Genomic DNA, 25738 nt, shown 5'->3' with positions numbered 1-25738 from the left:
AAAAACGATTTATCGCCCAGCCCTACTAACACGTAGGTGTGTGTGTGTGTGTGTGTGTCTGTGTGTCTGTGTGTGTGTGTGTGTGTGTGGTTCATCTATTCGTCCAGTTTCTGTTCCTGCCCACACAGAAGGGTGAGGCATGCATTAGGAAAAAAAAGCTGAAGATAATCTAGGATAGCTCAAAAGGCTTTTAAAAGATAATATATAAAATAGTTCACTAAATATCGAACACATAAAAGAAGCTGCTATTAAACTTCTAGTCAAACAGACATTTTCATTCATTTTCGTTATGTTAACGTGTTTAATGGAATAAACTTACTAGAGTCAAATTTAAATCTAAGCTGTGCTGCTTTTCTGCTCATGTAAGACACCTGAGAAGAAGGCCAACGACCAGAGAAGCAGGAAGAGAAAAGGAGACATCTATGACAGCAACAGTCAGGGTAAGTCCGTCCTTACAGAAACATACAGAAACATTCAGAAACATTCAGAAACATACAGAAACATTCAGAAATGTTTAGAAACGTTCAGCTGTTCTGGGTGTCCTGCTTCCTTTTGGCTCAAAATATAAATGGTTGCAAATGTTTGTTGGTAGCCGTTGTTATCTTTGGATAGGATCAAACAATTTATTTTTCTAGCCTCTTACACTTTGTTTTTTGTTTTTGTTTTTGTTTTTTTGTTTAGGAAAAGGGAGAGGGCATAAAATAAGTGATTATTTTGAGGTGAGTACAAACTAAACTTCTAGCCACTTTGCTGTGTTTCAAATCACTCTCAAACTTTAGTGCGACGTCTTCACCCTCATTTTCCGACTGTGGCGGTATCGCCTTTCATCAAGTTCTTCCTAAATAACAACTCTGTCTCCTTTCTTTCTGTCTGGTTTGTTCACTTGTTTGTCAACTGCCCTGTGGCCAGTTTGCTGGTAGCAGCGGCTCTGGCACCAGTCCTGCCCGGGGCATCCCCATGCTGGTGCGCTCCTCTCCACAGCACTCACTGTCTAATCCTCTGGTGAGCACCAGCATCCATCTCCATGGCTCTCTCCTGCTTTGGCTCTCTTTCTTCAAGTGTTTTACCATTGGGTCACTTGCTATTTAATCTATCGCCAGTGTAAAATTCATTTGTCTATATTGTCAAGATATAGTTTAGTTTATTTTACCATAGTGTAATCCTTTTCGGTTCTAATAGACACATCTTTGGTTTGTCTGGATCATTTCAGCCAGTCAAAGTGACCAAACGCTCCCCAGTGATTTAAAGATTTAGTTAATTAAATGTTTGCTTTAGTTTGACTTCAATGGAAACTGAAAACAAGCACAGAATGGAGTCTGATAGTGTGGGTTAGTTGTACTTATAACAGCTGAGTGTGTGGTGTTTATTGAGGATCAAATGTAGGATACACTTTAACCTTTAGCCAGAGAAACTGTAGCTAATGTTTTCACTGCTAGTGTATTAAAAAAACAATACAGGAGGACGTGGGTACATCCTGTAACATTGGTGCCTGCACTTTGAAATGTGTAGTGGTTTTTCATCAGTGTGTCCTGAATTTAGAATCTCTTCACCTACCATTTGCATTCATCTTATGTTAAGATAACATCGTTCCTCATCACAACTACAAATCCTTGTTCACTAACTACTAAACAGCATGTAAACAGGTTCTTACAGCAGCAGGGCTCTAAATTAAAAGTGTAATGAGAAGAACTTACTCTCTGTTTCAAACTCTGTGCCCCATTTGAATTGCTACTGGGCACGCAGACCGAAAAGAGCTGCAGCCCTCCAGCCAGGGTCGACACAGTGATCCCATTGCAATGAATGACATAGCTTTTGGTTAACAGTGCAACAAATGAGCAAACAATGTCCGTCACACATTTTGTCCCCAGATACTCCAAACTACATTTTGTTGCCATAAAAAGTTTTGGACGTTATTGGTGGTGTTTCTGATGATTTTTGTTTCTGATCGATCTCTAATCAGCAAGCTTCCTTTTGTGTGCAGATGTAGTAGTAGACTGAATTTGGTTTTTGAAAGACGTGCATATTAGTGAAAGATGTATCGCGTGTTTATTTCAGAAAGGCTATTTCCTGTTAGTTTGCTGACAACAACAATATATTCACTAAAATGGGAGATTTTAAAGCACTTTATAATTACCTGCCTTTTCCTTTCACTCAGGTCTCATAAAGCTATGTCATATCATTTTGTTGTTGTCCTGAAATCTTTTCGGAAATATCAACTATTGTACGCAGTTTGGTTTTATTACTAATAGCCAAAAACAATTCAGATTTATTGGAATGAACAATTTAACATCAGATTCTGTAGATTTTACATTTACTTACAATTTAAATTATCTCCCCCCTTAAAAGCTGCAGTATTTGTTCCTTTAGTTTTTATCCCTTTTGAGCTATTTTAAGACTTGTTATGCTGTCTGTATTGTTATATTTTAACCCGTGTTGGTTCACCTTCCTCCGTCTGTCTCTCTGGTATACAGTTTCAGCACGGCAGTCCTTCGTCCACAGGCTCAGCCCACACAGACTCTTCATCTTGCAGCTCTGTTAAGACAGCCCCGACACACTCCTACTCACACAAAGCCATCCAGGTGAATGACTGACTGACTGATATCCACTCACCAACCTTTCTGATATGTTTTTTTGTTCCATTGAATAAAAAAGTGTTTTTGTTTCATTAACTCTGTCATCTTTAGAAAAAGTGGCATCTCAGACACCGTTAACTGAGTTTGACAAAACTTGTAGACATGACACATCTTCACACCTTGTTTTGCCATTTAAAAAAATGAAAGATGGGAAAGATGTGGATGTTAGAATTAAAGGTCAGACTTCAAAATCCCCTGCCACCCACACTGCAGTTCATGTGACACAATACTTGCAAAAAATATCCAGCTATCCTTGCAAATGACACTAATTGGCCTAATTAAAGGTCATTTAAAAAAAGAAATCATGTCTAATATCCAAGACACCAACGTCTGACTTTGATAAATGTGAAGAGATGGTGTGTTTTGTCACTGTCAGGCCCGAGGGCTGTCTGCATCGTTAGAGTGGGATGACATGTTAACTGTTGGCTTGTTGTTGTCGTCTTTGCCCTCGTTCCTCAGTCAGAACTGACGCTGCTGAAACTGACAGCGCTGGAGAAGGACAAGAACTCTGACTTGGAGAAGAAAGAGGGGAGGATAGACGACCTTCTGAGGGTAAGATACGGATAAGGATAAGGTTTTAAAATAAAAAAATGTAAAAATCTGACTGGTTGAACTTATTTGGAGAGTTTCAGAGTAGATATGGACAGTGGAAACAAGTCCTAATGTTATTATTCCTAACAAAATCTTATACTTACAAATTCCACGTACACAAGTTAATATTTCGGTTCACTAACAATAATTAACGTCACGCGCTTTCGAGGATGTATCTAAATATACAGTTGTATGTCAGGCCTACTCACAAATGTTCTTATTAATCACTTGTGCTACTGTTTGTCTCAACAAGCCCAGTAATTAACCTCCACCAGTCTGGTTGTAGCCCATCATGAATAATGTGCTCATTAACTTGCCATTGTTGTACATTTAGTGTAAATCTCAGCAAACCAAGCTGACACACTGATAGTTGTTCCATCGTGTCGGGTTAACAAAACAAAACTCCCTTAAATCCTTGTTTACAAGACTTATTGTCAGAGTGATGATGTTTGTTTTGGCAGGCTAACTGTGACTTGAGGCGGCAGGTGGATGAGCAGCAGAAGATGCTGGAGCGCCACAAGGAACGACTTAACAAGTGTGTGACCATGAGCAAGAAGCTCCTAATCGAGAAGGTGGGTGTACACGTGCATCTTACCTGTTAGAGCTAAGCTTTTTATTATTTATACATCCGAACACTTGACTCATCTAACTTTTGAACTGTTTCATGATAATTATGGTGGAACTCAACAGCAATAAATACTTTTTGCATCCTCTTGGTTCATCTGTTTTGTGAGTGTGCATGCATTCAATAATCATCTTTTTTATTTATTTTTTTATTTTTTGTAGTCAAAGCAGGAGAAGATGGCTTGCAGGGACAAGAGCATGCAGGACCGCCTGCGTCTGGGCCATTTCACGACTGTACGGCACGGAGCCTCCTTCACTGAGCAGTGGACAGATGGATATGCCTTCCAGAACCTCATCAAGTCAGCATGCAAATAGGCGCAACCATATGCTCGCATTTTGTCCATTATGGATACAAGAGTGTTCACACCAGATTGTTCTTACATGTTCTAGGCAGCAAGAGCGGATCAACTCGCAGCGAGAGGACATTGAGAGGCAGAGAAAGCTGCTGGGAAAGAGGAAACCTCCCTCCATGGCCCAGACGCCTCCGCCCAGCCTTGAACAGAACAAACGAAAGAGCAGGAGCAACGGCCAGGAGAATGAAGCGTAAGGTTACCAACAATAGCTGAATTACTTCACACATTACTTTTACTTTTACATGGACCAGCCCAAAGTTGAATTTTATTGTTTTCTGATGAGGTTGACCTGGCTCGGTGGTGTGGGCTCAAGTTGTGTTCAGGGTAATTGGTATTGGGATGGGTGTTTGTTTATTTGTAAATTTTTGTTGTTTGTATTTGTATTGTAGATTTAGAGAGAGAGAGTAATGAATAGCATTCAATAGAAACTATTTTAACAGTAGAATATCAAATTGATGCAAAATCTGATCCCTATTTTGAGTATTGAATATTGAGACTTGTAAAGATAGATCTGTAATAACTCTTGTGCGAATTTCATTATGAGGTTTTTGTGTCGCCTTTTTTCGTCGTCATTTTATCTGAAGTAGGTGTGTAATCATTTTATTTATGCTCTTTTCTCACAAGCTGACCTGGTTATATTCCACAAATATAATACACATTACAAACTGTTGGTACTTTTTACCCCACACAGGTTGTCACTGGCAGAATATCATGAGCAAGAGGAGATTTTCAAACTTCGAATTGGTCATCTAAAAAAGGTACCAGTTCACCACTTAAAGCTGTTTCTTGTTTTGGGATTTGTTTATGCAACCTGTTACTACAAAGTAACCTGAAGACCTAGTACCACTGTTTCTTGTTCCTGTTTATTGAGGGTTGAAATAGGTGATAGATTTGTGTGGTTGTATGTAGGAAGAAGCAGAGATCCAGGCAGAGCTGGAGCATTTGGAACGAGTGAGAAATCTACACATTCGAGAGCTGAAGAGAATCCATAACGAGGACAACTCGCAGTACGTATCATCTCAGTGAAACGTACCTCACACAAGTTCTGTGGTCTGCTTAAAAATTAAGAAAAAACCAGGTGATTTAAGAAAGTCTTCTTCTGTAGATTTAAAGACCACCCCACACTGAACGACCGATATCTGCTATTACACTTGCTTGGAAGAGGCGGCTTTAGTGAAGTTTTCAAGGTAAGCCATTTTCTCGTCTTCCATTATTTACCAGAGTACCAGTTTCTAAATATATTTTTTTTAGTATGCTTTTTGAATAACCTAAGACGAGGCTCGTTGACTTGTTAGTGTTATTGCAGTGGGACTTGGAACAGTCCCTTATCCAGTAAACAGCGTAACTTTCTGGTTATTGTAGGCTGTTGATGTGTAATTTTTATTTCTTTTGCAGGCTTTTGATTTGACAGAGCAAAGGTATGTTGCCATTAAAATCCATCAACTCAACAAGAACTGGAGGGAAGAAAAGAAGCAAAACTACCACAAGTGAGTCCGAACCTCTGGTCACTGTTCCTACTCCTCCTTCTTTGTGTGGTTGGGAATGTTTTGATCTATAATGAAATTTGACATGGTGGACCTTCAAGCTTTACAGTGTAAAAGTCTTTAACTGTTCTTGTTTGTAATGTTTTTTTAAACGTCACTAAATATTTAATGTTTTTTCAGACACGCCTGTAGAGAGTACAGAATCCACAAAGAACTGGACCACCCGAGAATAGTCAAACTCTATGACTATTTCTCACTTGACACGGACTCGTAAGTGAATCGATCTGCCTGAAGCTCATAAAGGTGTAATACAAATATACGTGTATGTTAAGTGCTAAACATCGTATAATGCTGTAGTGTTGAACCTGCAGAGAATTATTTGCAGTGATCAGTAGTGAAAACTTTCCCAATGATCTGCTGTATGTATATCTGGCAGGTTCTGCACAGTGCTGGAGTACTGCGAAGGCAATGATCTGGACTTCTACTTGAAGCAGAATAAGCTGATGACCGAGAAGGAGGGCCGCTCTATTGTCATGCAGATTGTCAACGCCCTCAAGTACCTCAACCAGATTCGCCCGCCCATCATCCACTACGACCTCAAGCCCGGTATACTCACAGTTTTAGCCTGTCATGTTGTAGTCCTCTTTGGTTAAAGAATCATGAAAAACAGCACTACTAAACTGAATTTGGTGCTTTTGGACAATTTGCTGTGATCTTTCATTAAAGGCAACGCCACAAGCATCTGGGTTAGATTATAATTAAAATAAATGTATGCATATATGAATATTATATATTGTGTATATTCCTCAAAAAAGGCTGTTTACAGTGATTTGGTTGTAATTTTACTTTTACTGTTCTGATTGTAGGAAACATCCTGTTGGTGAATGGCACAGCTTGTGGAGAGATTAAGATCACTGACTTTGGCCTGTCTAAGATCATGGATGATGACAGCTACAACTCTGCAGATGGCATGGAGCTGACCTCACAAGGAGCAGGGACCTACTGGTACACAGAGACACATTTCACTGCATTTAGTAACCAAGAAACCAATATGTTTGTAGCAGGGGCCCCGTTCTTTGAGAGAAATGTTGCTAATTGACTTCACATCTCATCTTCCGTGAGAAAATTGTGTAAAGTGTCAGTAGAACTTCTATAAAGGGAAAGCCTGTTTCAGTCTCATGTTATTATGTGGTTTACAGGTATTTGCCTCCAGAGTGCTTTGTGGTGGGTAAGGAGCCCCCCAAAATATCCAACAAGGTGGATGTTTGGTCAGTAGGGGTCATCTTCTACCAGTGCTTATATGGACGAAAGGTAACTTGTAATTTGCATTCTTAAACAGGTATTTTGTTGTCAGATTGTGTTAAATCAATGTGAAAAATGAAAGTAATCTGTCTGTTAACTGTCTGTCTTTTGTCTTTCCTCCAGCCGTTCGGCCATAACCAGTCGCAGCAGGATATCCTTCAAGAAAACACCATATTAAAAGCCACTGAGGTGCAGTTTCCCCCCAAACCTGTGGTCACCACAGAAGCAAAGGTGTGCTCATTTCATCTTTTAAGCTATAAATTCAATGCACTGTTCCCATCAAACCTTACACAGTATCACCTGCTAAGTTTTAAAGCCCACAGGAAATGACATTTTCACTCCTCAGTGTGATACAATTCTTGCTCAAAAAGGATGTTTGGGTTGAAACCAATGGGATATTTTAAGAGTGTTTGATTTGATAGAAGGAGCAGAGGGGTAGTTTAGATTGTTGTAATAGGCAGGGCACAAAAGTATTTCAAATTTTATTATGCAAAATGTTTGAAAAAAACGGTGTCAGCAAAAAGTCCAAAGAAATTAAAGTAGTTCCAGAAATAACGAGTCAGTTTTTCCCCTCTTTCTTTTCACAGGCTTTCATTCGACGTTGCCTGGCTTATCACAAGGAGGACCGCGTGGATGTGCTGCAGTTGGCCAGTGACCCCTTCCTAATGCCCCATATTCGAAAAGCCCTGGGCAGCAACACACCACTGGCACCTCCTCTTCCCTCCACCTCCAGCTGTTACAGCAGCAGTGCCTCCGACTGAAGCGAGCTGAAAAAAAAAAAAAAAAACTGTAATAAAACCCCAGCGAGGACAAAGCCACGCGGAGACATTTACACACTTGATGAAATTCCTCTTTTGCTCTCGGTTGCGAGAGAGCGGAGCAAAGAGCATGACGGGGTGTAGGAATCCTAAAAGTGTGTATGGAACCAAAATGATGGATGGCGTGGTGATGTAGTAGTAAACGGGCCCACCACCATCATCCAAGTGGTTAAAATGAAGGGCCAATCCCAATGGCTGTGGGCTCAGTAGAACCCAAAGATTTGCCCATATGCATGCACTAACACAAAAACTTTGGCTCATTTCAGGGGGCTTTTTTACATGATGAATAGTAAAAGCACCCAAAAAATTGCACAAGTGACAGGCTGAGAAGTATACCATGCGTGGAAGACCATCTGCCTGTCCTCTGAAAGGTTTAGAAGAAGCATTGTTGAAATTTCATTGCATTCTGCTTGAAATATATCATCTAACAAACTATTTTTCAGAGCTAGAGTGGTCACTTTTAAATATGTATCCCTATAAGGTTTGAATCTGGGACTTTTAGGAAGGGCTTCTACAAGTAATAAGGAATGACTGATGACCAAAGTTCAAGGCCTGCCTTGTTGACATGGCACCATTCGAGGTTCACGTCTTGACACAGAAGAGGGCTGATTCTGGAAAGAGTAACTGGTTTTGACCTATTTTGAATATTTTATTGGATAACTGGAAGTCAGCTTATTATTTTAATTGTTAAGTCCATATTTTTCCAAGAAATGTACCCCCTGTAATGTTTTGTTAACCTTATAGGGGGGCTGACTATGAGTGAGTGTTGTTATGAGAGTTAAGATTCAACAGAAATAATTATCAAACCATTAAAAAACATTTGGTTAACTGCAGTGTCTTATTTGATTTGGGAAATAATACACATTTATTGTAAATCACACAAAAATACTTTACAGATGTTTGGTTTTTTTAAGAGCCACTTCCATTCTGGGTATTTATGAATTTAATCATCCACACTTTTGTCAGTAGGATACCATGATGCAGTTACATGAACGTGTCTCAATGTTTGTAATTACATAAATACATTTAATCTATAAGAAAATCTCCACACCAGATTTTTTTTTTTTTTTTTACACAGCATGACATGTTTATTAACTCAAGTCCAACCACTAAAAGTATCCTTCATATCTAAAACAGACAAATTCATGTGATGGTGCAGAGTATGAACACAAAGAAGCTGCATCAGTGTACCTCTAAATACAACAGTTTACCTGTGAAGTGTGTAACTGGCAAATGTGATAACCGCATTCAAGGTTAAAGAAATACTGACATACCCGCTGAATACTAAACCTTTTTAATCTATTAAAAATATCCTACCTTGACCATAATTATCACATCATGCTCTTACAGCTTATATAATTGGGACATTGACAAAAAGAAATTTCCTCACAGTGATTTCAAAGGTGTGCAGTGCAGGAGAGCAAGGATACCTTGATGAAGTGGTAATAAGAAGTGAGTTTGATTTCTTTTAAGTTACATTCGAAGCTGAGGAAGTGTGAAATTGTGTTAATGCAACGTCAGCTTTTCAGAAAAAGCCAGATATTAATTAGCCAAACGATAAAAAAAAGAAACTCAAAGACAGACGTGTAGTTATCCTGCTCACTTTGGGGGACGTGACTACAATCCTCAAAGCTTCCACCGTTGTCCCACAATTTCTAATCTGCATTGTGCAGCAAAATAGATAGAAATTATTTCCACTTTGTAACATGTAAAAACTGACAATTTGGACTGAAGATCTAGATATTGCTCCATGCATTTTTGTACTAGAAATCCTAAAAAAATACTTGCAAAATGGTGCGGACACAACCATTTTCTTTGGCCAAGTATCCAAATAAGAATCACTCAAAATCCATTTATCGGAGGGGCACATGACTTTACAAAACTAAACATTACAAGGCATTGTCCAGCAGGTTTATCTGTTGTAGAACTGTGATGTGACCCAGGCCAGTCCCCACTTCAGGTTGGTGAGCATAAACTTCAGTGCCTTTGTCCACTGCTCCTCAGAGTTGAATTGGGTTTTGATGGAGTAGGAGCCACCGCTGCCTCCCGTATCCTCAATCTTGCCCTTCTCCACATCCATCCTGAGAAATGAAACATCAATCATCAATCACATAAGGCCTGGTGGATGTACTGGTATCAATATTATAGATAGTAGGAACAGTAGTGTACGTGCTAAACAAATCTAGTGATTAGATTCGAAGACATCATTTCTGAAAACAATGTTTTTGACCAGTTGACCCCAATAATGAAGTCTGAATTTCTGTTTTGTAGCTGTGGTGATCTTGAGTCTTGATCACATCTAAATCTGACCAAATACTCCTCAACCACAAGTCTGTGTCCACCAGATGTGACAAAATAACAGGGTTTAAAAGATCTTGTTGATAGAGGAAAAAAGAGCCTGAAGGGAGATTACTACTTAAGCAAGGTGCTACCTCAATAAACAAATTTGCCAATTAGATAAGGAAATACTTGACATTGACATAAGATGACATTTAGACCTGAGTCCAAAATGAAAAAGGATGTACTGTGTTTGGTGTATTTCATGACACAGTTTCCATTAGACATTTGCTGTGTGCAGGTAAAGATTTTGATCTGATGATTGCTCTGAAGCAGTGGCCCACACTTTTTTTTTCATGGGAGCTACACTGGCAGGACACAGACAATAAGAGAGTGTTGGAGGAGAGTGATTGATAGGTACAAATAATAATAAAAAATTAGAATAAGTTCTAAATTTTTCTTTAAATTTCCTTTGCTTTATCTTGTACCTTTCTTCTTTTTTTACTGTGACCACTTGCAGTCTGTCTGCTACCCCCTTAGTTGCTGCATGCTCTGACCTTGAGACTTTGTTTCATTAGAAATTGATCCATCCCTGTAATGAGTACCATTCACCACAATCCATAGGAATAATCATATCATATCTTAATGGCAAACCAACCAGTAATTGTCGACAAACATTCATCTGGATCAAAACTTTGGACAGACCAGGAAATGTACACTAGAATATAAAGGAATATCACGGTATGATCTGAGGTTTGATTGCTGCCGTCTAGATCAGACATCCCTCTAACTAATAACCATGTTATTATGTCAAGCCTTAAAGTCTGTGGTACTCACTGTATTACAGGGTTTAACCAAACACCATACAGTATTGTCAGCATAGTTAATGAACATAATAAATTGTGCCATACAAAAATATAACGATAACTTTGTTGGACTTTGTTGGGCTGTCAGAGGAGACTGCTGGAGGTACTGTGAGCTTTTATAAGGCTAGTTAGACTAGTAAATATATTAGTAAAAGTTGCAATGGAGGCTTAGCTTTAATAATTGAAAGGGTTATTCAGCCAAAGCTTTCCCAAATGTCCCTTATTTGCCTGAGCAGAATAATCACAGCAGACACAGTTCTCCAGCCCCTCCAGAATAAGTTGAGGTAATGGTTTAGAATTTCTATTCAAACTTCATAAATATTTACAGCTTCATCTTAAATGGCTGCTATAATGCCCTGGTTAATGAGCATGAGGACAAATGTACACAACGTGCAGGCCTGCAGGTATCCGACCTGTATGGAAGGCAGAATCCTGTGTCTCCTTTTTCCACCTCCTCTTTGAACTGCTGGACACAGTCCAGAAAGGCCACCATGGCATGGTCGAATTTATTGTCCCAGAAGAACCTCAGGCCACCTGAGCAGTACAGAGGAAGTTCCTGGACAAACATGAGACAAAAAGGAAGAAAGGGCAGGATTTGAGCCTGGAAGAGTGTATAAATGATGATGGGAGAGCTGGGCTTGAGAATACTGTTATGTATTACCTTGGACTTGTCTGTCAGTGACTCTAAGTATGAGTGGTTTCCGTATGGGACAAGACGGTATCTGAAGAGAGAAGAGAAGTGTTGCATAAGCTTAATTTTATGTTGATTTGAGGAATAACATTAATGTGATGGTAAAAAATACAAGATATTTGTAATAAAACTTCAGGATCCATTAATTCTGAGCAACTGAGGTAAAACAAAGAACAAAGCAACAGAAAGAAAATGAAGATTATATGCTAAGATACAATAGCACTGAGTAATTGAATGTTAATAAAACAGAAAGCACATGGAGGAGAGCCAAAGAACACAAACAAAACCTGTAAACTGAAATGGAAGAGGAGTTAAAATTATTATTAGCGGAGGGTGTAAACGTGTATGAGAGCAAAAAACAAACTAAAGATTGTTACACTAAATATTTTCAGGGACACATGACTAAATGAATATGTATTGCAGATGAGATTCAACTGAAAAACACATTTTAAACTTAATCAGTCGGCTAATACAATGCAAATTGCAAACAAACTGAAGTGTGTGTGTGCGTGTGTGTGTGTATACCTCTGGAAGCGCAGCCCCATTTTGTTAGCCAAAGCGTGCAGCAGCAGCACCGTCTGCCCCCAGGCTGCGTTAATCTCATTCCACTCCACTGGGACGCTGGGGAGCCGACCCAGACGGAAGTTGTTGATTGTTCCAAACTGGCCGCTGTGCCTGAACAGAAACAAACAATTCAGATTCTCCGTCAATGGGCATTGATTCAATTTAGTCCTGGATGCCTATAATAACTATTTGCTAAGTGATTGATTGTCAGAAAAATAAGTTATTTATTCTTAGCGTACACAATATGTGTGTGTGTGTTTACCAGATGTGAAATGTGGCATTGAAGACGTTGGTCTTTTTTAGGCGATCTAGCTGAATCTGACAGTAACGCATCTGGTTGTCAACACTCTTCAGCTCGTCGTCCAGCTCCAGCTGCTGCCGTTTAAACTCGCTGTACTCCTTTTGGTACCTTTTAGCACAAAGTTAGTTGAAAAAGACGGAGCTGTTAGCTGCTGCATCATTTAGCGTACAGAACATGTCACCTGTCTACGGGTCACTCACTGTAGCTCCTCCGTGTCCAGCTGCTGAGAGTGCGTCCTGCTCTGGGTTAGTTCTTGGGCCACAGCAGCCCTCTGGTCCTCCACTGCCTCCAGCTCCTGGACCAGAGCCTCCTCCTCCTCCTTCAGCTGCTGCAGCTCTGCCAGCAGGGTCTCCTCTTCCTCCACCTGCAGGTGTGACAGCAGCTCCAGACACTGCCTGAAAATACGGTAAATGTTATTACATACACGTAAGCAGACATTTGGAATCAGCTCCTTAACCAAGCCAGGGTCGCAGGGAGTGACACAAGCAGCGTCTTCCATCTCTTGGAAATCTCTTTGATTGAAAGCTGACACATAGAGGATTTAACTCACTTGTAATTTTGGCATTCGTTCTCTGTGATGTTGAGCTGTGTGTCCAGGTGGTCCAGCAGGGTGTCAGTACACTCTTCACACAGCGGGTGGTCCACATCCGTCTGGCCCGACATGATGTCAAACAGGTCACTGGTCACCTGGGTGGGGTAGGATCACAGACAAAAGCGTTCACTAACAGATAGTCAGAGGACAACAGTTCCCTGACATAGATCACAACCATTAGTTCATCCAAACAAAGTGTTTGTTTGTTTTTCAGCTGTAAGAGTTTACCTTCAGCCTACGACTAAGGTTTTCCATGGTGCCACCATCAGATGCTTCTCCAATCAGTGTGAAGCTGTTTGCACTCTCTGTGGACATCATCCTGTAGGGCAAGATTCAGCACTTCAGTCATTTTTGTCAAACATCCAACTAAAAAGAGAATCAACAGCTATAAACTGTAATCATAAAAGACTCACCGTGCAGGAGGGATGTATTTTCTTGACACTCCATCTTGCTTGTTTTCTACAAAGGTCTCCTGGAAGGGAAATGTAATTCTGAAGCTCAGAAATGCTTGCTATTTTCACACACACACACACACACACACACACACACACTGAACTGGAGTAACAAATTGTTGTTACATTGGGCTTTTCAAGAATCAAAAAGACGTGGCGTCTTATCGCATCACATCTGTTTACTGCATAAAGCTGGAGAATATACAGAAACATGGCGTTAACAAGCTACATTTCTACAGAATATGCAGCAGCTTACAAGTTTATTCACACATGTTTTTGGTAACTAACACAGAGCCATGACACTTAATTATACGTTCTTATTACGCTTTCTGTGGCTATATAAGTAAAGACTATAGCCACTAATGCAGTTGCCATAATGATCCACATGTAAACAGTTTCCCCGACACCACGGTTTTATCCCAGCAGTCTGTGATTTTGGGCTCAGGGAAAAAGTTTTATCACATGACTTGCATGTGCCCATACACACAGAGTGGACACAGGAGCTGAACAATAAGGGTGCAGAACAGTTGCATAACACAACAGCACAGATGAATTCCAGTGATCTGGGCTCACATAAAGGTGCTGTATGTATCACTCCTCCTGAGCAGTCTACTGAAGGACATCAGAGTGTGTGTGTGTACCTACCTCTGGTGCTGTCCCTCCCTCAGTGCTGTCAGCCGGCTTGCTGGGAGTCACTGTGACCAACGGAGCTGAGGAGGACAGACACACACACATAAGAGTCACTACACGACAGACGGAGCACTTCCAACATGTTCCGCACCATAACCCCGATATTTGATTAGATTTACGGGCGTACACACCAATCAGCTCCTGGATTGTGACTCGATCGAGCACATTGAAGGAGGTGTCCAGTTTGAGCGGCTGACAGCACCGCTGACACACGAAGCTGACCTGCATGGTTGTACTCGACGACTTGGAGCCCTCCATCGCTAGCTACAGGGAGACGTGTGGAGAAATGAAAGCACACTGTTAATAAGTTTAGATTAAGGGCAGCTCGAAAGCATTTTTCTCTACTAAAAGTTTCCCGCTAGTCTCTCCGCTAACGTTAGAGAGCCGTTTGCTAAACTGCTAGACAGCAGGGTAGTTCCCATTAGCTGTGCCGCTTGCTTGTGTGTGACATATATCAAGGGTTTAAAAACATACCACAGACTCACTGTCGCTTGTGAAGAATAAAAACTATTGCATAATAATCCTGACTTGCACACGACAACAACAAATGGCCTCTAATGTATTTGCATATGCTGCATTTTGCACCTCGGACTTCTCCCTCCACTTCCTTATTGTTGTTTACGGCGGACGTGACGTCTGGTTAAACGTGTGGGGGTCACGTGGGGGTCGCGTCAGACTCTGACAGTCTGTTTGTTGTTCTGTTGTTAATAAAGAATTGATATAAAGTATAAAGAGAACAAATGTGTGACCCTAACTAAATGATATCACCTATCAAAATACAATAGGATTTAAACATTAAGAGGCAGTATAGCTAAAATACATAAATACAAAAATGTAGCTAAATCAAATCATAGAACATTACACAAAAGAAAATACATGTAAAAATACATCCAGCTATACTGACAAGCAGTGTTGGGCAGTAACTCATTACTAGTTATAATATGACAGTAATACAATTACTCTTCCCAGTAACTAAGTAGTGTACTAATTACTAATTAATTACAGTTGTAATATTACGCCTCCAAAAAATGATTAGTTAAGATATATTACTTTAGTTGTCACCCTCTACTGATGTGAAATCCAATCACATCTTTGGATTAATTTTTGTAATCGTGGAGGAAACTCGCTTGAAAGATGGAAACGCTTACATTCAGCAGCTGGAAGATACTCCATTACTTTGATTTTAACAAATACAATCACTGAATCCATAGGCTATTGTATCTTTGGTTGCCTATGAACAATACATTTATTTTTCCTGTAAATGTCACAGACACCTGTACGCAAGCGTGTTGCATTCACTTGAAAATTATTATTTTTTTTTAATTAAAGTTTGTTTTTCGGAGTAATTATTTGTGTTTTTCTGTCTGAGTAATTTATTTTTTGGTTTGTTTTTCGGAGTAATTTTTTTCTGATTTTCTGAATTATTTTTTTTTTCTGTTTTCTGACTAATTTTTTTTCTGAGTTTAGAGAGCATTTGAAACAATAGACGCATTCATTCCTTTATTGAGAGCCCGATTTAATGGAAACAAACTCCAAAAAACCAGGAAAAATTACTCCGTAAAACAGAAAAATAATTACTCAGAAAAACAGGAAAAATTACTCCGTAAAACAGAAAAATAATTACTTAGAAAAACAGGAAAAATTACTCCGTAAAACAGAAAAATAATTACTTAGAAAAACATGAAAAATTACTCCGTAAAACAGAAAAATATTTACTCAGAAAAACAGGGGGAAAAAATTAGTCAGACAAACAGAAAAAAATATTCAAAAAAAACAAACCAAAAAATAAAAATTTAAAGTGAATGCAATACGCTTCACACCTAAATAATAAAACACTGCTGTATCACACAGACCCTCTAGGGCTGCAGTTCACCTTCCTGACCAGTGGGCGGCGCTGTAACACTACCGACAAACAACCATTAAAACAAAAGCAGAAGAAGACGCTAGTTGCGGGAAAACTGAAGCGGATGTTTCCTGTGTTGATAACTGAACTGTTAGAAAACAAGGTAAACATTTTATTTACAATTAACCAGCGACATTTCACCAACTGTGGTCTGATAAGTGAGTTGCACTTTGCTCTGTCGACATATGGGCGTCGATTGTTTTTATCTCAGGAGTGTTAACGTTAGTTGTGTAAGTTAACTTCTCACAATAAACCAGAGCAGCAAATGATTAGCTGCCAATTTAAGCTGCTGACACTGAACGTAAACATGAAATTAGGTTTTATAACGTTACAATATGCTTACTGAACATTTCCAGAGTGTTAATTGTGACTGATGTTAGTGGGATATTGTGTTTTATCACCTGTTTTGCTGCTTTATTAAGTTACCAACTCTATCCACTGATAAGAAGTCTCCTTTTAGACTTTTGCAATAATGATGATCTTATTGAGCCTACTACATATTAAATACAGAGCACAACAAGAAGGATTTCGTGCTGCATAACCAGTTTTGAGCATGTATGTAAGCCAGCCAATATATACTGCAGTAGCCTTATTAACCTTTAATAAATAACGCATTATAACCTGCTACCTGGATAACAATAAAGTCTATATGGACAGTAAATGTGGCATGATCAAAGTGCACACAGTTATACAATTGTCATAACCCAACGAAAGCCATTCAAGTAATTATATAACAAAAAATACAAGTTTTGATATATATTTTAGTATCTGCTCATGTGTGTAAACCCTGTTGTCCAGTTATTTCCAGTCACATGAGAGCGCCTTGCTTGATAATAGACAGTATAACTACAGTTTCAGCTGGCATTCAGTTTTGGATATTTTGGAGAAATTTGACAGAGTAAATATTTTGTTTTTGGTAGTTTAGATGACACTCATGCACTGTGTATCCGTGCTACTACATTCCCCATCACTGAATTAAGCTGTGTTTGCTATAAGGATGGCTAAATGGCAACAAATACCAACTCTACCAGTGACATGCTCACTGTTTATGTCTAATAGTTTTGAAAGGAGTGTGTTGTTTACAGTCTCTGTGTGTGTGCTCTGTTTTTCATTTGAAGTTTTCACAATGAAAACCCCAAAGGCCACAGATGTCAAACAAGGCATTTCGGTCCTTTGGGAGACTCTGCAGTGTCCCATATGGTGAGTGTCATTCTGAGCAAGAAGTTAAATAAACAGAATCTACTGCATTTATACTATTTTAACTATTTTTGGTTAATTAAATTATTAAATTCATGCTCTTTACTTACTTCATACTTTCTTTCAACTGTAGCTTGGATTTAATGACTGCACCTGTATCCACAAAGTGTGACCACCAGTTTTGCAAGTAATTAATGTCCCATTACTCCTCATTTTGCTAAAGAAAGTGACATTTTAATATTCTTTTTACATGCACTTACAAACAATATATGTGTTTTTCTTTTACACCAGATTTTGTATGATGAAACTTTTGGACAACACCAAACAAAACAGGGCTAACTGTCCAGTGTGTAAAGCCAAGATAACCAAAAGGTTGGATACATTTAATAAAATGTTGATTATTTTTTAATACTTTTGCATTATCATAACACATGCATTTTCTTTACTTATACAGGAGCCTGCAGGAGAGCCCGGGGTTTCAGACACTTGTAGCAGGATTGCAGGACATGATACAGGCATATGAACATGACACTGGCACAAACTGTAAGACTACATCACAGACTTCTTAAAATGACTTTTATTTAATTAACTTGCGTTGCATTACCTAACATTATGTTCATGTTTTCAGACTTTACTGGAATGTCGCAGCAGAACGGACAATCGGGGTAAGAAATTTGGACATTAACATTTAACTTCTTGTTTTAAATAATGCAGATGCTAATTGATTCACAATATTAGCTCAACTTGTATTTTCCCTCTGCCCAGAGTCACAGATTCTGATGCTACTAAACATCACCATGATATGTCATCTAGAGATACACCTGACACTGACTGTGACAATGTGGAAAATGCCGACAATGATCTTCCAAGGTCTCACTCTTCAACTATAGCAGGTACAATCATGAGGCCTTGTATGGTGGTTCATCTTTTCACCTCATATTCATTGGCAGATTTTTTTTTATTTATTTATTTAAAAGCTAGTAGTATGTAGTAGTATGCAGTGGTAGACAACACTTGAGGTTACAAATTATTCATTTAAAAAGTGTTTTGTTTTCCAAAAGGTTAATTATTTGTCATTTCCCATTCTCCTTTAGCCCAGAATGGATTTGCAAGACTTATGGGACTTGACAATAGTCCTTTGACGACAGAAGAAAATGAAGGCCTGGACAGTGGCCTAGGGGAGGCCCCACCAACTTCTGACAAGAAAATGCACAGCCCTACTGATAATTTCGAACCAATGGAAACAGAAATGTCAAAAGTTGTGGAAAAGGCAACATCAACACGCAAAACGTTTCCCAAATTGGAGAAAGCGTCTCCTGATTCATCATTAATTCCAGACGAGACCGAAAGCCAACCTTTCAGAAAGTCCTCAAGGAAGAAGCAGAAAAAGGATTTGGAGCCTGACAAGATTCTTGATCAGAAACGGAAGAAAAGTTTAGAGAAAGTTGCTGAGTGGCTCATGAAAGTTCCAGCTGAAGGAAGTCTTGAGTTGGAGAAACCCAACGAAGACACAGATGACTCTGACAGCTGTTCTTCCGCTTCAACGATAGATGTCCAGCAACAAAATTGTGACGTGAATCCTAGGAGGTTGGATCGTGCTAAAGCCCTTGAAGAGCAGGTGTTTGGGGCCGTCTACAAACGAGAGCGAAGAGGGAGCAGGCTCATCTCCCCGCCACCTAATGTTTTTGTTGAACCACAAAAACCTAAAGAAACAATCCCTGACACAGTTTCCAGAAGAAGGAAGAAGAACACTCTCACTCCTGCGGATTTTGTCAAGAAAACAAACTCTGAAGATAAAAGTGAAAGCGGTATGGAAGAAGAGCAACAAACGATAGAAGAAGTAAAGGACACCAGTAGTGACATTTTTAAAGAAGCAGAACAGATGGAGGAAAATGGTATAGACAAATATGGGGAAACGTTGAACAATTTGTCAGAAAGTGACAAAAATAATGGCAAAGATGAGGTTCCTTATCCTGTATCTGATATTGGACAACAGCAACCAGAAAGTAAGTCAAAGAAAAGGTCACGAAACACTCTGCAGCAAGTTGACAGTGATTTGCTAGAGCAAACTAAGGCAAAGTCAGAAAGTATTGATCAAAAGAAAACAGACAAGAGGAAAGGTAAAAACATAAGGTCGGAAAAAGGCAAGCCCGCAAGAGTGCCGAAACCCCTTGTTCTGGTTGGAGTTCAAAATGGAGAAACCAGTCCTAAGACTAGACCAAGGTCAGAAGAAGTTCAAGTTCATATTGAGAATTACCCTAGCAGCGAGGACCAAGAAACCCCTCTCATGAGGAGCACCAGGAGAAGTAGAAGACTTCAAGTCTTCACTGAGGAAGTCCAGGAAGGTCACAAGAAAGCACACTTGAAAGCCAAAATACCTGAAAAAGACAAAGATTTTGCTAAGCAATCTGAGGACGCTAAAGGGGTATCATTGGATAATACGGCATCACTTAAGAGTGGAAAAACAACAAAGGTGGCTGAAAGAAACGGATGTATTTATGATCAAGATTTAGGAGAAATAGAAAACATTGAGTCTGGTGACAAAACGTCTTATGTGAGACCAACACAAGATGCTGAAGAGTCCATTGCTGAAGTGCCAAATGCTGAAACTTTGTCTGAAGCTGGTGTTGCTTGTTATGTCCCTGTTGTCCCAAGCTCTGTAAGTCCAACTGCTGCAGTTGTGATAAATTCAACACTTGAAAGTGACAATCCAACAAATCCTTTCCCAAAAAATCTACAGATTGAGACTTCAGCTTGCGAGACTAAATGTGTTGTTATAGAAAACGAGGAGGATAACAATGACAGCGAACTGGACACAGAGCAGCTGCTCAGGAGCTTCAAAGCCACTAAAAGGAAATCTTTCCATCTTGGTTGTCCAAAAGTGAAAAGGAGGTGTAGTTCAGACCAAGAAAACATGCAGGGTGCTGAAGCGGAGGAGAACTGGTCTGATGCTGAATCTGCAGAAAATCTGATTTACACAAAGGTATCTGAAATTCCCAGCCAAGAGGCATTAAGAGTCAATGAGAACTCATCTTGTAGTGATTTGATCTCCCCTTCTAACTCACCTGGCCTGACAAGAAGAACAGTTGTCAAGAAACCAGATCAAGTGGTGGTAGAAGCCTCTTTCTCTGATAGTAGCTGTTCAGGTCAGGATCGTGCTGATGGTAACTGTCTCTCCAGGAATAGTGTTAGTAGCGTCCTTACTCCTAATAAAGTGTCAAAACATGAAATAGAAAGTCCTCATCTTTCTGCTGTACCTCAAGTCGTAGATTCCAGGCTCTGCTTCACAGCCGTTGAACGCGAGGAGCTAAAAGAACCCTCAGATTGTTTTCAAATTACAGAGAATCACCTTGATTGTACGTTGTACAAGGCCCGCAAAGTGGAGGAGACAGGAGACAGCATATTGGTGCGCAGTTCATCTGCCAGTGAAAAACATACAGTCCACACTGCTGAAAGTGTTTTAAATGCAGAGTCCTCTTTAACTCCTGATGGCCTTGGAATGCCAGTTGTCCATGAAGCAGGATCACACAGCCGGGGTAGTGGAGAGCTCAGCGCCCATTCCTCCATCAAGAGCAAGCCCCGGAAGAGGACGCGGGCCCAGAGGCTCGAGTCATCATCCGATTCGTCAGATTGTAGTGAAGATGAATTACCAACTTTGACTGAAATCTTCGGAACATCCGCTCGTCCCTCTGCTGTGATCCAGGAACAGGGCGACTCCAGTGAGGCTAATAGATGTGGGGGCGTTACAGCTGATGGGGCACAACAGTCGAGCCGTCCACCTGCGTGCCCCAGCCCTGACTGCGTTAATTCCAGCCAGGCGTCTGTGGACTTGTTTGGCACGCCAGATGAATGTAAGTTGATTCTCACTAACCAAAATAGCCTTTTATTTTTTATTTTTTATTTTTTTTTAGATTTACAGCCTGCAGAGATTAAGCAATACAATAACTCTGCCAAAGATGTGCTTACTGTGTTGTTTCCTACTGTTACAATTTGTCTGTCGGTGGGAGGGGAAAAAAGCATTTAGACAAAGCAGTTTGATTGTTTGCTCTCTGCAGGTGATGTTCCAGTAAATGAACCCATTGTTTCCATGGAATCATCACAATTTTCAAGCGAAGTCCTTGTTACGCAGGTAAATGTGACTATGTATTCAATTACGTTTTTATTCACAGCTGTAAGAAATACATTGTTTTAGAAAAATAACATCTAATTCAGTGTATGAATTACCTGGTTGCTTTGTGCACCCAGTGATGCACTGTCACGTTACGCCCCAGAGAGGGCAGCCACCGCACTTTTCCCAAACCAAACTGTCAGCTCCTGGATGACAGACTACCTCGCTCAGTAAAAAATGTCCCCCTCAGCAGCTTTCTAAATTGCATTTCATTTACGTTAGAGGAAATGCCGCCTAGGAGATGATTCTTGTTTTCTACCTCATCCATCTTCCACCGCTCTCACTTTTATCTGTCGACTGTATTTGACTGGGGAGTTCAAGTTTCACGCCCTGGGGTTTAGAAAGAGGCCCTGGATTACACACATCTGAGAATACAGAGGTTTTGTATTATTGCGCTGCGTGTTTGTGTGCCTGTATACATAATCAATGCACTCGCGCTGGATGAAAGGGTGAAATTCAGAGTATTAGTTCGGTGAAGAATTGAAAGAGACAGACTTTTTAAACCAATACACTCTGTTCTTCCAAATAACCACCAGTTGAAAAGCTGTTGTCACTTCATATAATCACCTTCCTTGTCTCTTATTCTGCCATGTTTTCTCCTCACTAAGTGCTGTCTGGCTGGAAAAGCACCCATTCCCTTCCAGTAATGACTAACTGGCTCTAACTGAGTGTGGTTCCCTCCTCACTGATTGACAGTTCTTATTGTTTTCGTACGTCAAGTGCAAGACATCAAATATGCAGCCACTATGTTTCCCTTCATTTATTTATTTTTGTTGTAAATGTTGCATTGCGGCTTTCCTTTTTCCTCTTATCCCCCCCCCCCCCCCNNACCCCCCCCCCCCTCCCCTTGCATTTTCTTAAAATGTATGACTCATTTGTAATAAGGTGTTCTACTTTACTTTGTTTTCTCCTCATTCAGCAAAAGATAGAGATGCAGAAGGAGCTGGTGAGGTTGGAGAAGCTGATGGCTCTGGTGTCAGAGGTGCTTCAGGAGAAGGAAGACAGTCCCGCAAAAGAAGTCCCCTCAAAAACAAATCAGAGCGGCAAAAGCACAGGTGAGCAGATAAGAAAAAGCTGACATGATTAGTTAATTAACTGCTTTGTAGATTATTATTTTTTATGACATTTCTTAAGCAAAAATGCCAAGAAATCACCCACTCCTGCATCTCTAAGGTAAATTGTTGAGATAAGCCTGAAGTACACTGTTGAAATGTGTGGTATTGGACATGATAGTATACTCAGTGTTAAAATTTTATATGAAGTGCAGATCAAAGCAAAGATGCATGATTTCTACCTTTTTTCTTCTTTTTTTAAGAAGCATACCTAGTGACCCCAAACTGAAGCCTTTCTTTTTAGTTAAACTATTGAGAGCTGGTGGTTGTTTTGTGTCCCCAGGCCCAGACGCTCACAGACCCCTCCCATGTGATCAGAACATAGGCCAAAGTTCAGACCGGTGAGTAAAGCATGGTAGAGTGGACTAGTGCTACTGTTTTTCATCTCTCCTGATATGATTTCCCTGATTTAATTTTTTTTTTTTTCAATAAATAAATAAGTAATATGTATTTATTGTTATTGTAAATTAGTACTTTATTACTATGAACTACAACATTTTTTGTGGACATTTTTAATTACAAAAAGTTATAGTTTAGTGAAAAGACATTATAAAAACACAATATTTAGGAAGGAAAAAGTGGAAAAATAGTACATATGTGCTTAAGTTTAGCTTAAATTATTAAAGGACTAGTGTGTAGGATNNACTTGATCTTAAAAGATAGAACTTTTTTTTTTTTTATAACAACAGACACTTAAAGGACTAGTGTGTAGGATTTAGTGGAATCTAGCGGTGAAGTTGCAGATTGCAACCAACTGAATGCCCCTCGCATTGCCCTTCATTTCTAAGCGTGTAGGAGAAACTATGGTGGCCGTGAAATACGCAAAAGGTCCTATCTAGAGCCAATGTTTGGTTTGTCCGTTTTGTAGAAACATGGCAGTTCAACATGGCTGACTCTGTAAAACAGGACCTCTTCCTCTTATTTTCAGGGGATTATACACTAATGAATACATACTAATGAATATTATATTCCATTTCTGCCAATAGATGTTACACACAGGACGTTTAATCTCTGTTGCGGAAAAACAAAACTGTCTTACTGAAACAGCAGGCATCACGTACAACCAGTCAAACTATAAATAAACGCTGCCTGTCTAACATGAAGACCAAAAAGTTTCCCTCCTGACATTTTGCCATTGTTTGCAGTTTTCAGGAAATGATTTGAGAAGTTGATAACGCAGCTAAATGATTCTCAGGAATTGGGACAGTTTGAAACCGGTTCTTCCTACAGAGAGGACATTCTTATTCTGTGTATTCATCCATCTGATAATATGGTCATCAAAAACCATAGGCAGATCTGTCAACATGTGACTTTTGATCTTTCTGGTCTTACTTAGTTTTATATACGTGGTAATAGTCAGTGCCTACAAAGTACATGTAACTTTAAAGGAATGCTTAGCTAGCTAGCCTGGCTAGCAGGACGTTTTTTGGGTTTGTCACTATGCCAGTTATCTAATCCGCTGTGACAATCTTTAAAGTCAAATCTGACTTCAGTAACAAATGTAATGAAATAATATCTGCCTTGGTGTGTTATATTTCTCTCCTCAGAGGGTTGTATACATTGTTAATACATTTTAAATGGAGCTATATTTCAACACCGCCATATTAAGCAGAACAATAACTGGAGCAAGTGGCATGTAATTGGTCTCTTTCACTCTTTAACTGAAGGAGAAACTTAGCGTGTGTTTGTGTGTGTGTGTGTGTGTGTTGCTAGTCTGGTTCTCAGGGGGTGATGCATCTCAAGAGGACAGGCGGATAATCTCACTAATGAACCCAGAATCTGCTTATGCTGTGGAGAATAAAAAAGTCATTACTGACTGCATCTTATATGTCATTTAGAGCACTTAGAGGGAAACTTGTGTTGCCACAGTAATTTATCTCTCCTGCTTGACTGCTTCCCCCCAACCTCTCGCCTTGCAGGGTTCTAAGTGCTGTCCTCCAGGCAAGAGAGAGGGAAAGATGGGGGGAAAAAAAGCAGAAGATGAAAACACAGAGGGCCTTAGCTATACAAGTTCTAAATTAAAAAGGCGTACACTCCATGAGCGCACTGGTGAAATGGGAAAGAATAGTTGGCATTAGAGAGTATATGACAAGTTTTCAATGAGCCATTATCACTTTGGTGCAGGTAATTTAAATGTAGGCTCGCTGCCAGTTGTCAGTATTTCGTGTGTCTTTGAGTGAATAAATGAACCCAAAAGAAAACAAAGGAAGGGCGCTTCCAAAACTTTATTCATATGAGTTATGAAATAGCTTGTAATCTCCTGATAACAAAATACATGAGTAATTGGATATTGAGTTTCTGTCAATACTGAGGTCTGATCCAACCTTTACATCTTCCTACATAATACAACTGCACAGCACAGTCAGAGAGTGTCAGGACAGTGTTTTGGTCTTTACTACTTCGGCTCTACTCCAGTATATTTTATTTGAAGTGAAACAATGACTATGAACTTTAATTGCTGCTATTCAGCTTTAGAGGCACATAATGCAGCATGCCAAGCTCTGCTGCCAAACAGGGTAATATTCTTGATTGGCTAAGTCAGTCACTTGACATGGATCAAAGGGATCAGACCAGTTGGAACATCATCAGGGAAGATAGCAAGTATCTGCTCATGTTTGACAATTATTGACAACAAAGGATTTGCAACCAAATATTGACTTTATTTTAAGGTCTGGTGTGTTACATTTAGAAGGATCTTTTGGCAGAAATATTATATATTAATATTCATAGAAACAATATGTTTTCATTAGTGTATAATCACCTGAATATAGGAATTGTGTTTTCGGTACCTTAGAATGAGCTACAGACGATGCGGGTCGCCTTCTGTGGAGGCCGCCATGTTGAACGGTCAATCCAAAACGCTCTATATAGGGCCACCGTAGTTTCTCCCTCGCACTTGGAAAGGGAGGGTGAAGCGAGTGAAACTTACAGTGTCTATAGTGTCTTCAAAACATGAAAAATGTGAAAGGCTCTATCTCGAGCCAGTGTTTGGCTTGTCCATTCTGGGCCACTGTAGAAACGTGGCAGACTTTGTAAAAGTGGACCCGTTCCCTCTGTAAACAAAAATAGCTAATTGTAAGGTAATGAAAACATGACAGTTCTAGGTGATTATAGTATATA

General features: G+C 39.7%; 3 protein-coding genes across 8 annotated transcripts in view; 2 read left to right on the top strand and 1 right to left on the bottom strand.

Moving 5' to 3' along the window:
- The window catches only part of LOC118327146 (serine/threonine-protein kinase tousled-like 2), a 12237-nt gene extending 3604 nt beyond the window's left edge, over positions 1 to 8633 (top strand). For 2 of the 3 annotated variants that reach the window (XM_035660395.1, XM_035660413.1), the window contains 18 exons: positions 368 to 440; positions 682 to 719; positions 910 to 1002; positions 2472 to 2579; positions 3093 to 3185; positions 3686 to 3796; positions 4011 to 4147; positions 4239 to 4391; positions 4893 to 4959; positions 5111 to 5208; positions 5307 to 5388; positions 5597 to 5688; positions 5866 to 5955; positions 6122 to 6291; positions 6552 to 6690; positions 6885 to 6996; positions 7111 to 7218; positions 7575 to 8633. In XM_035660395.1, the coding sequence (XP_035516288.1) occupies positions 368 to 440; positions 682 to 719; positions 910 to 1002; positions 2472 to 2579; positions 3093 to 3185; positions 3686 to 3796; positions 4011 to 4147; positions 4239 to 4391; positions 4893 to 4959; positions 5111 to 5208; positions 5307 to 5388; positions 5597 to 5688; positions 5866 to 5955; positions 6122 to 6291; positions 6552 to 6690; positions 6885 to 6996; positions 7111 to 7218; positions 7575 to 7748 (1938 nt within the window). In that variant the 3' untranslated portion in view covers positions 7749 to 8633. The remainder of the gene's footprint in view (positions 1 to 367; positions 441 to 681; positions 720 to 909; positions 1003 to 2471; positions 2580 to 3092; positions 3186 to 3685; positions 3797 to 4010; positions 4148 to 4238; positions 4392 to 4892; positions 4960 to 5110; positions 5209 to 5306; positions 5389 to 5596; positions 5689 to 5865; positions 5956 to 6121; positions 6292 to 6551; positions 6691 to 6884; positions 6997 to 7110; positions 7219 to 7574) is intronic. The other variant, XM_035660405.1, reaches the window with a different exon arrangement.
- A 233-nt stretch (positions 8634 to 8866) lies between these two features.
- Positions 8867 to 14886, bottom strand: becn1 (beclin 1, autophagy related). Of its 3 annotated transcripts, none has more exons than XM_035660440.1 (12): positions 14824 to 14886; positions 14370 to 14502; positions 14194 to 14258; positions 13510 to 13568; positions 13325 to 13415; positions 13055 to 13191; positions 12705 to 12899; positions 12466 to 12612; positions 12165 to 12314; positions 11610 to 11670; positions 11362 to 11504; positions 8867 to 9886 (listed from the first exon to the last, which is right to left on the bottom strand). In XM_035660440.1, exons 2-12 carry the CDS (start codon positions 14494 to 14496, stop codon positions 9718 to 9720), a joined length of 1344 nt encoding a protein of 447 aa, XP_035516333.1. In that variant the 5' UTR covers positions 14497 to 14502; positions 14824 to 14886; the 3' UTR covers positions 8867 to 9717. The 3 variants fall into 3 exon arrangements, with proteins under 3 accessions (XP_035516333.1, XP_035516319.1, XP_035516327.1); XM_035660426.1 differs by having other exon boundaries at positions 14713 to 14871; XM_035660434.1 differs by having other exon boundaries at positions 14724 to 14871.
- Positions 14887 to 16169: 1283 nt separating this feature from the next.
- Positions 16170 to 25738, top strand: part of LOC118335429 (breast cancer type 1 susceptibility protein homolog) — a 23982-nt gene continuing 14413 nt past the window's right edge. For both annotated transcript variants that reach the window (XM_035671714.1, XM_035671706.1), the window contains exons 1-11: positions 16170 to 16244; positions 17260 to 17341; positions 17472 to 17525; positions 17630 to 17710; positions 17793 to 17881; positions 17967 to 18003; positions 18104 to 18231; positions 18433 to 21189; positions 21394 to 21467; positions 22426 to 22561; positions 22902 to 22959. In XM_035671714.1, the coding sequence (XP_035527607.1) occupies positions 17268 to 17341; positions 17472 to 17525; positions 17630 to 17710; positions 17793 to 17881; positions 17967 to 18003; positions 18104 to 18231; positions 18433 to 21189; positions 21394 to 21467; positions 22426 to 22561; positions 22902 to 22959 (3488 nt within the window). In that variant the 5' untranslated portion in view covers positions 16170 to 16244; positions 17260 to 17267. The remainder of the gene's footprint in view (positions 16245 to 17259; positions 17342 to 17471; positions 17526 to 17629; positions 17711 to 17792; positions 17882 to 17966; positions 18004 to 18103; positions 18232 to 18432; positions 21190 to 21393; positions 21468 to 22425; positions 22562 to 22901; positions 22960 to 25738) is intronic.

Source organism: Morone saxatilis, unplaced genomic scaffold, assembly GCF_004916995.1.
Source record: "Morone saxatilis isolate NCDOM2014 unplaced genomic scaffold, NCSU_SB_2.0 Contig1, whole genome shotgun sequence".
In the NCBI taxonomy this organism is placed as follows: Eukaryota; Metazoa; Chordata; class Actinopteri; family Moronidae; genus Morone; species Morone saxatilis.
This window is presented reverse-complemented; position numbering and strand designations above follow the sequence as displayed.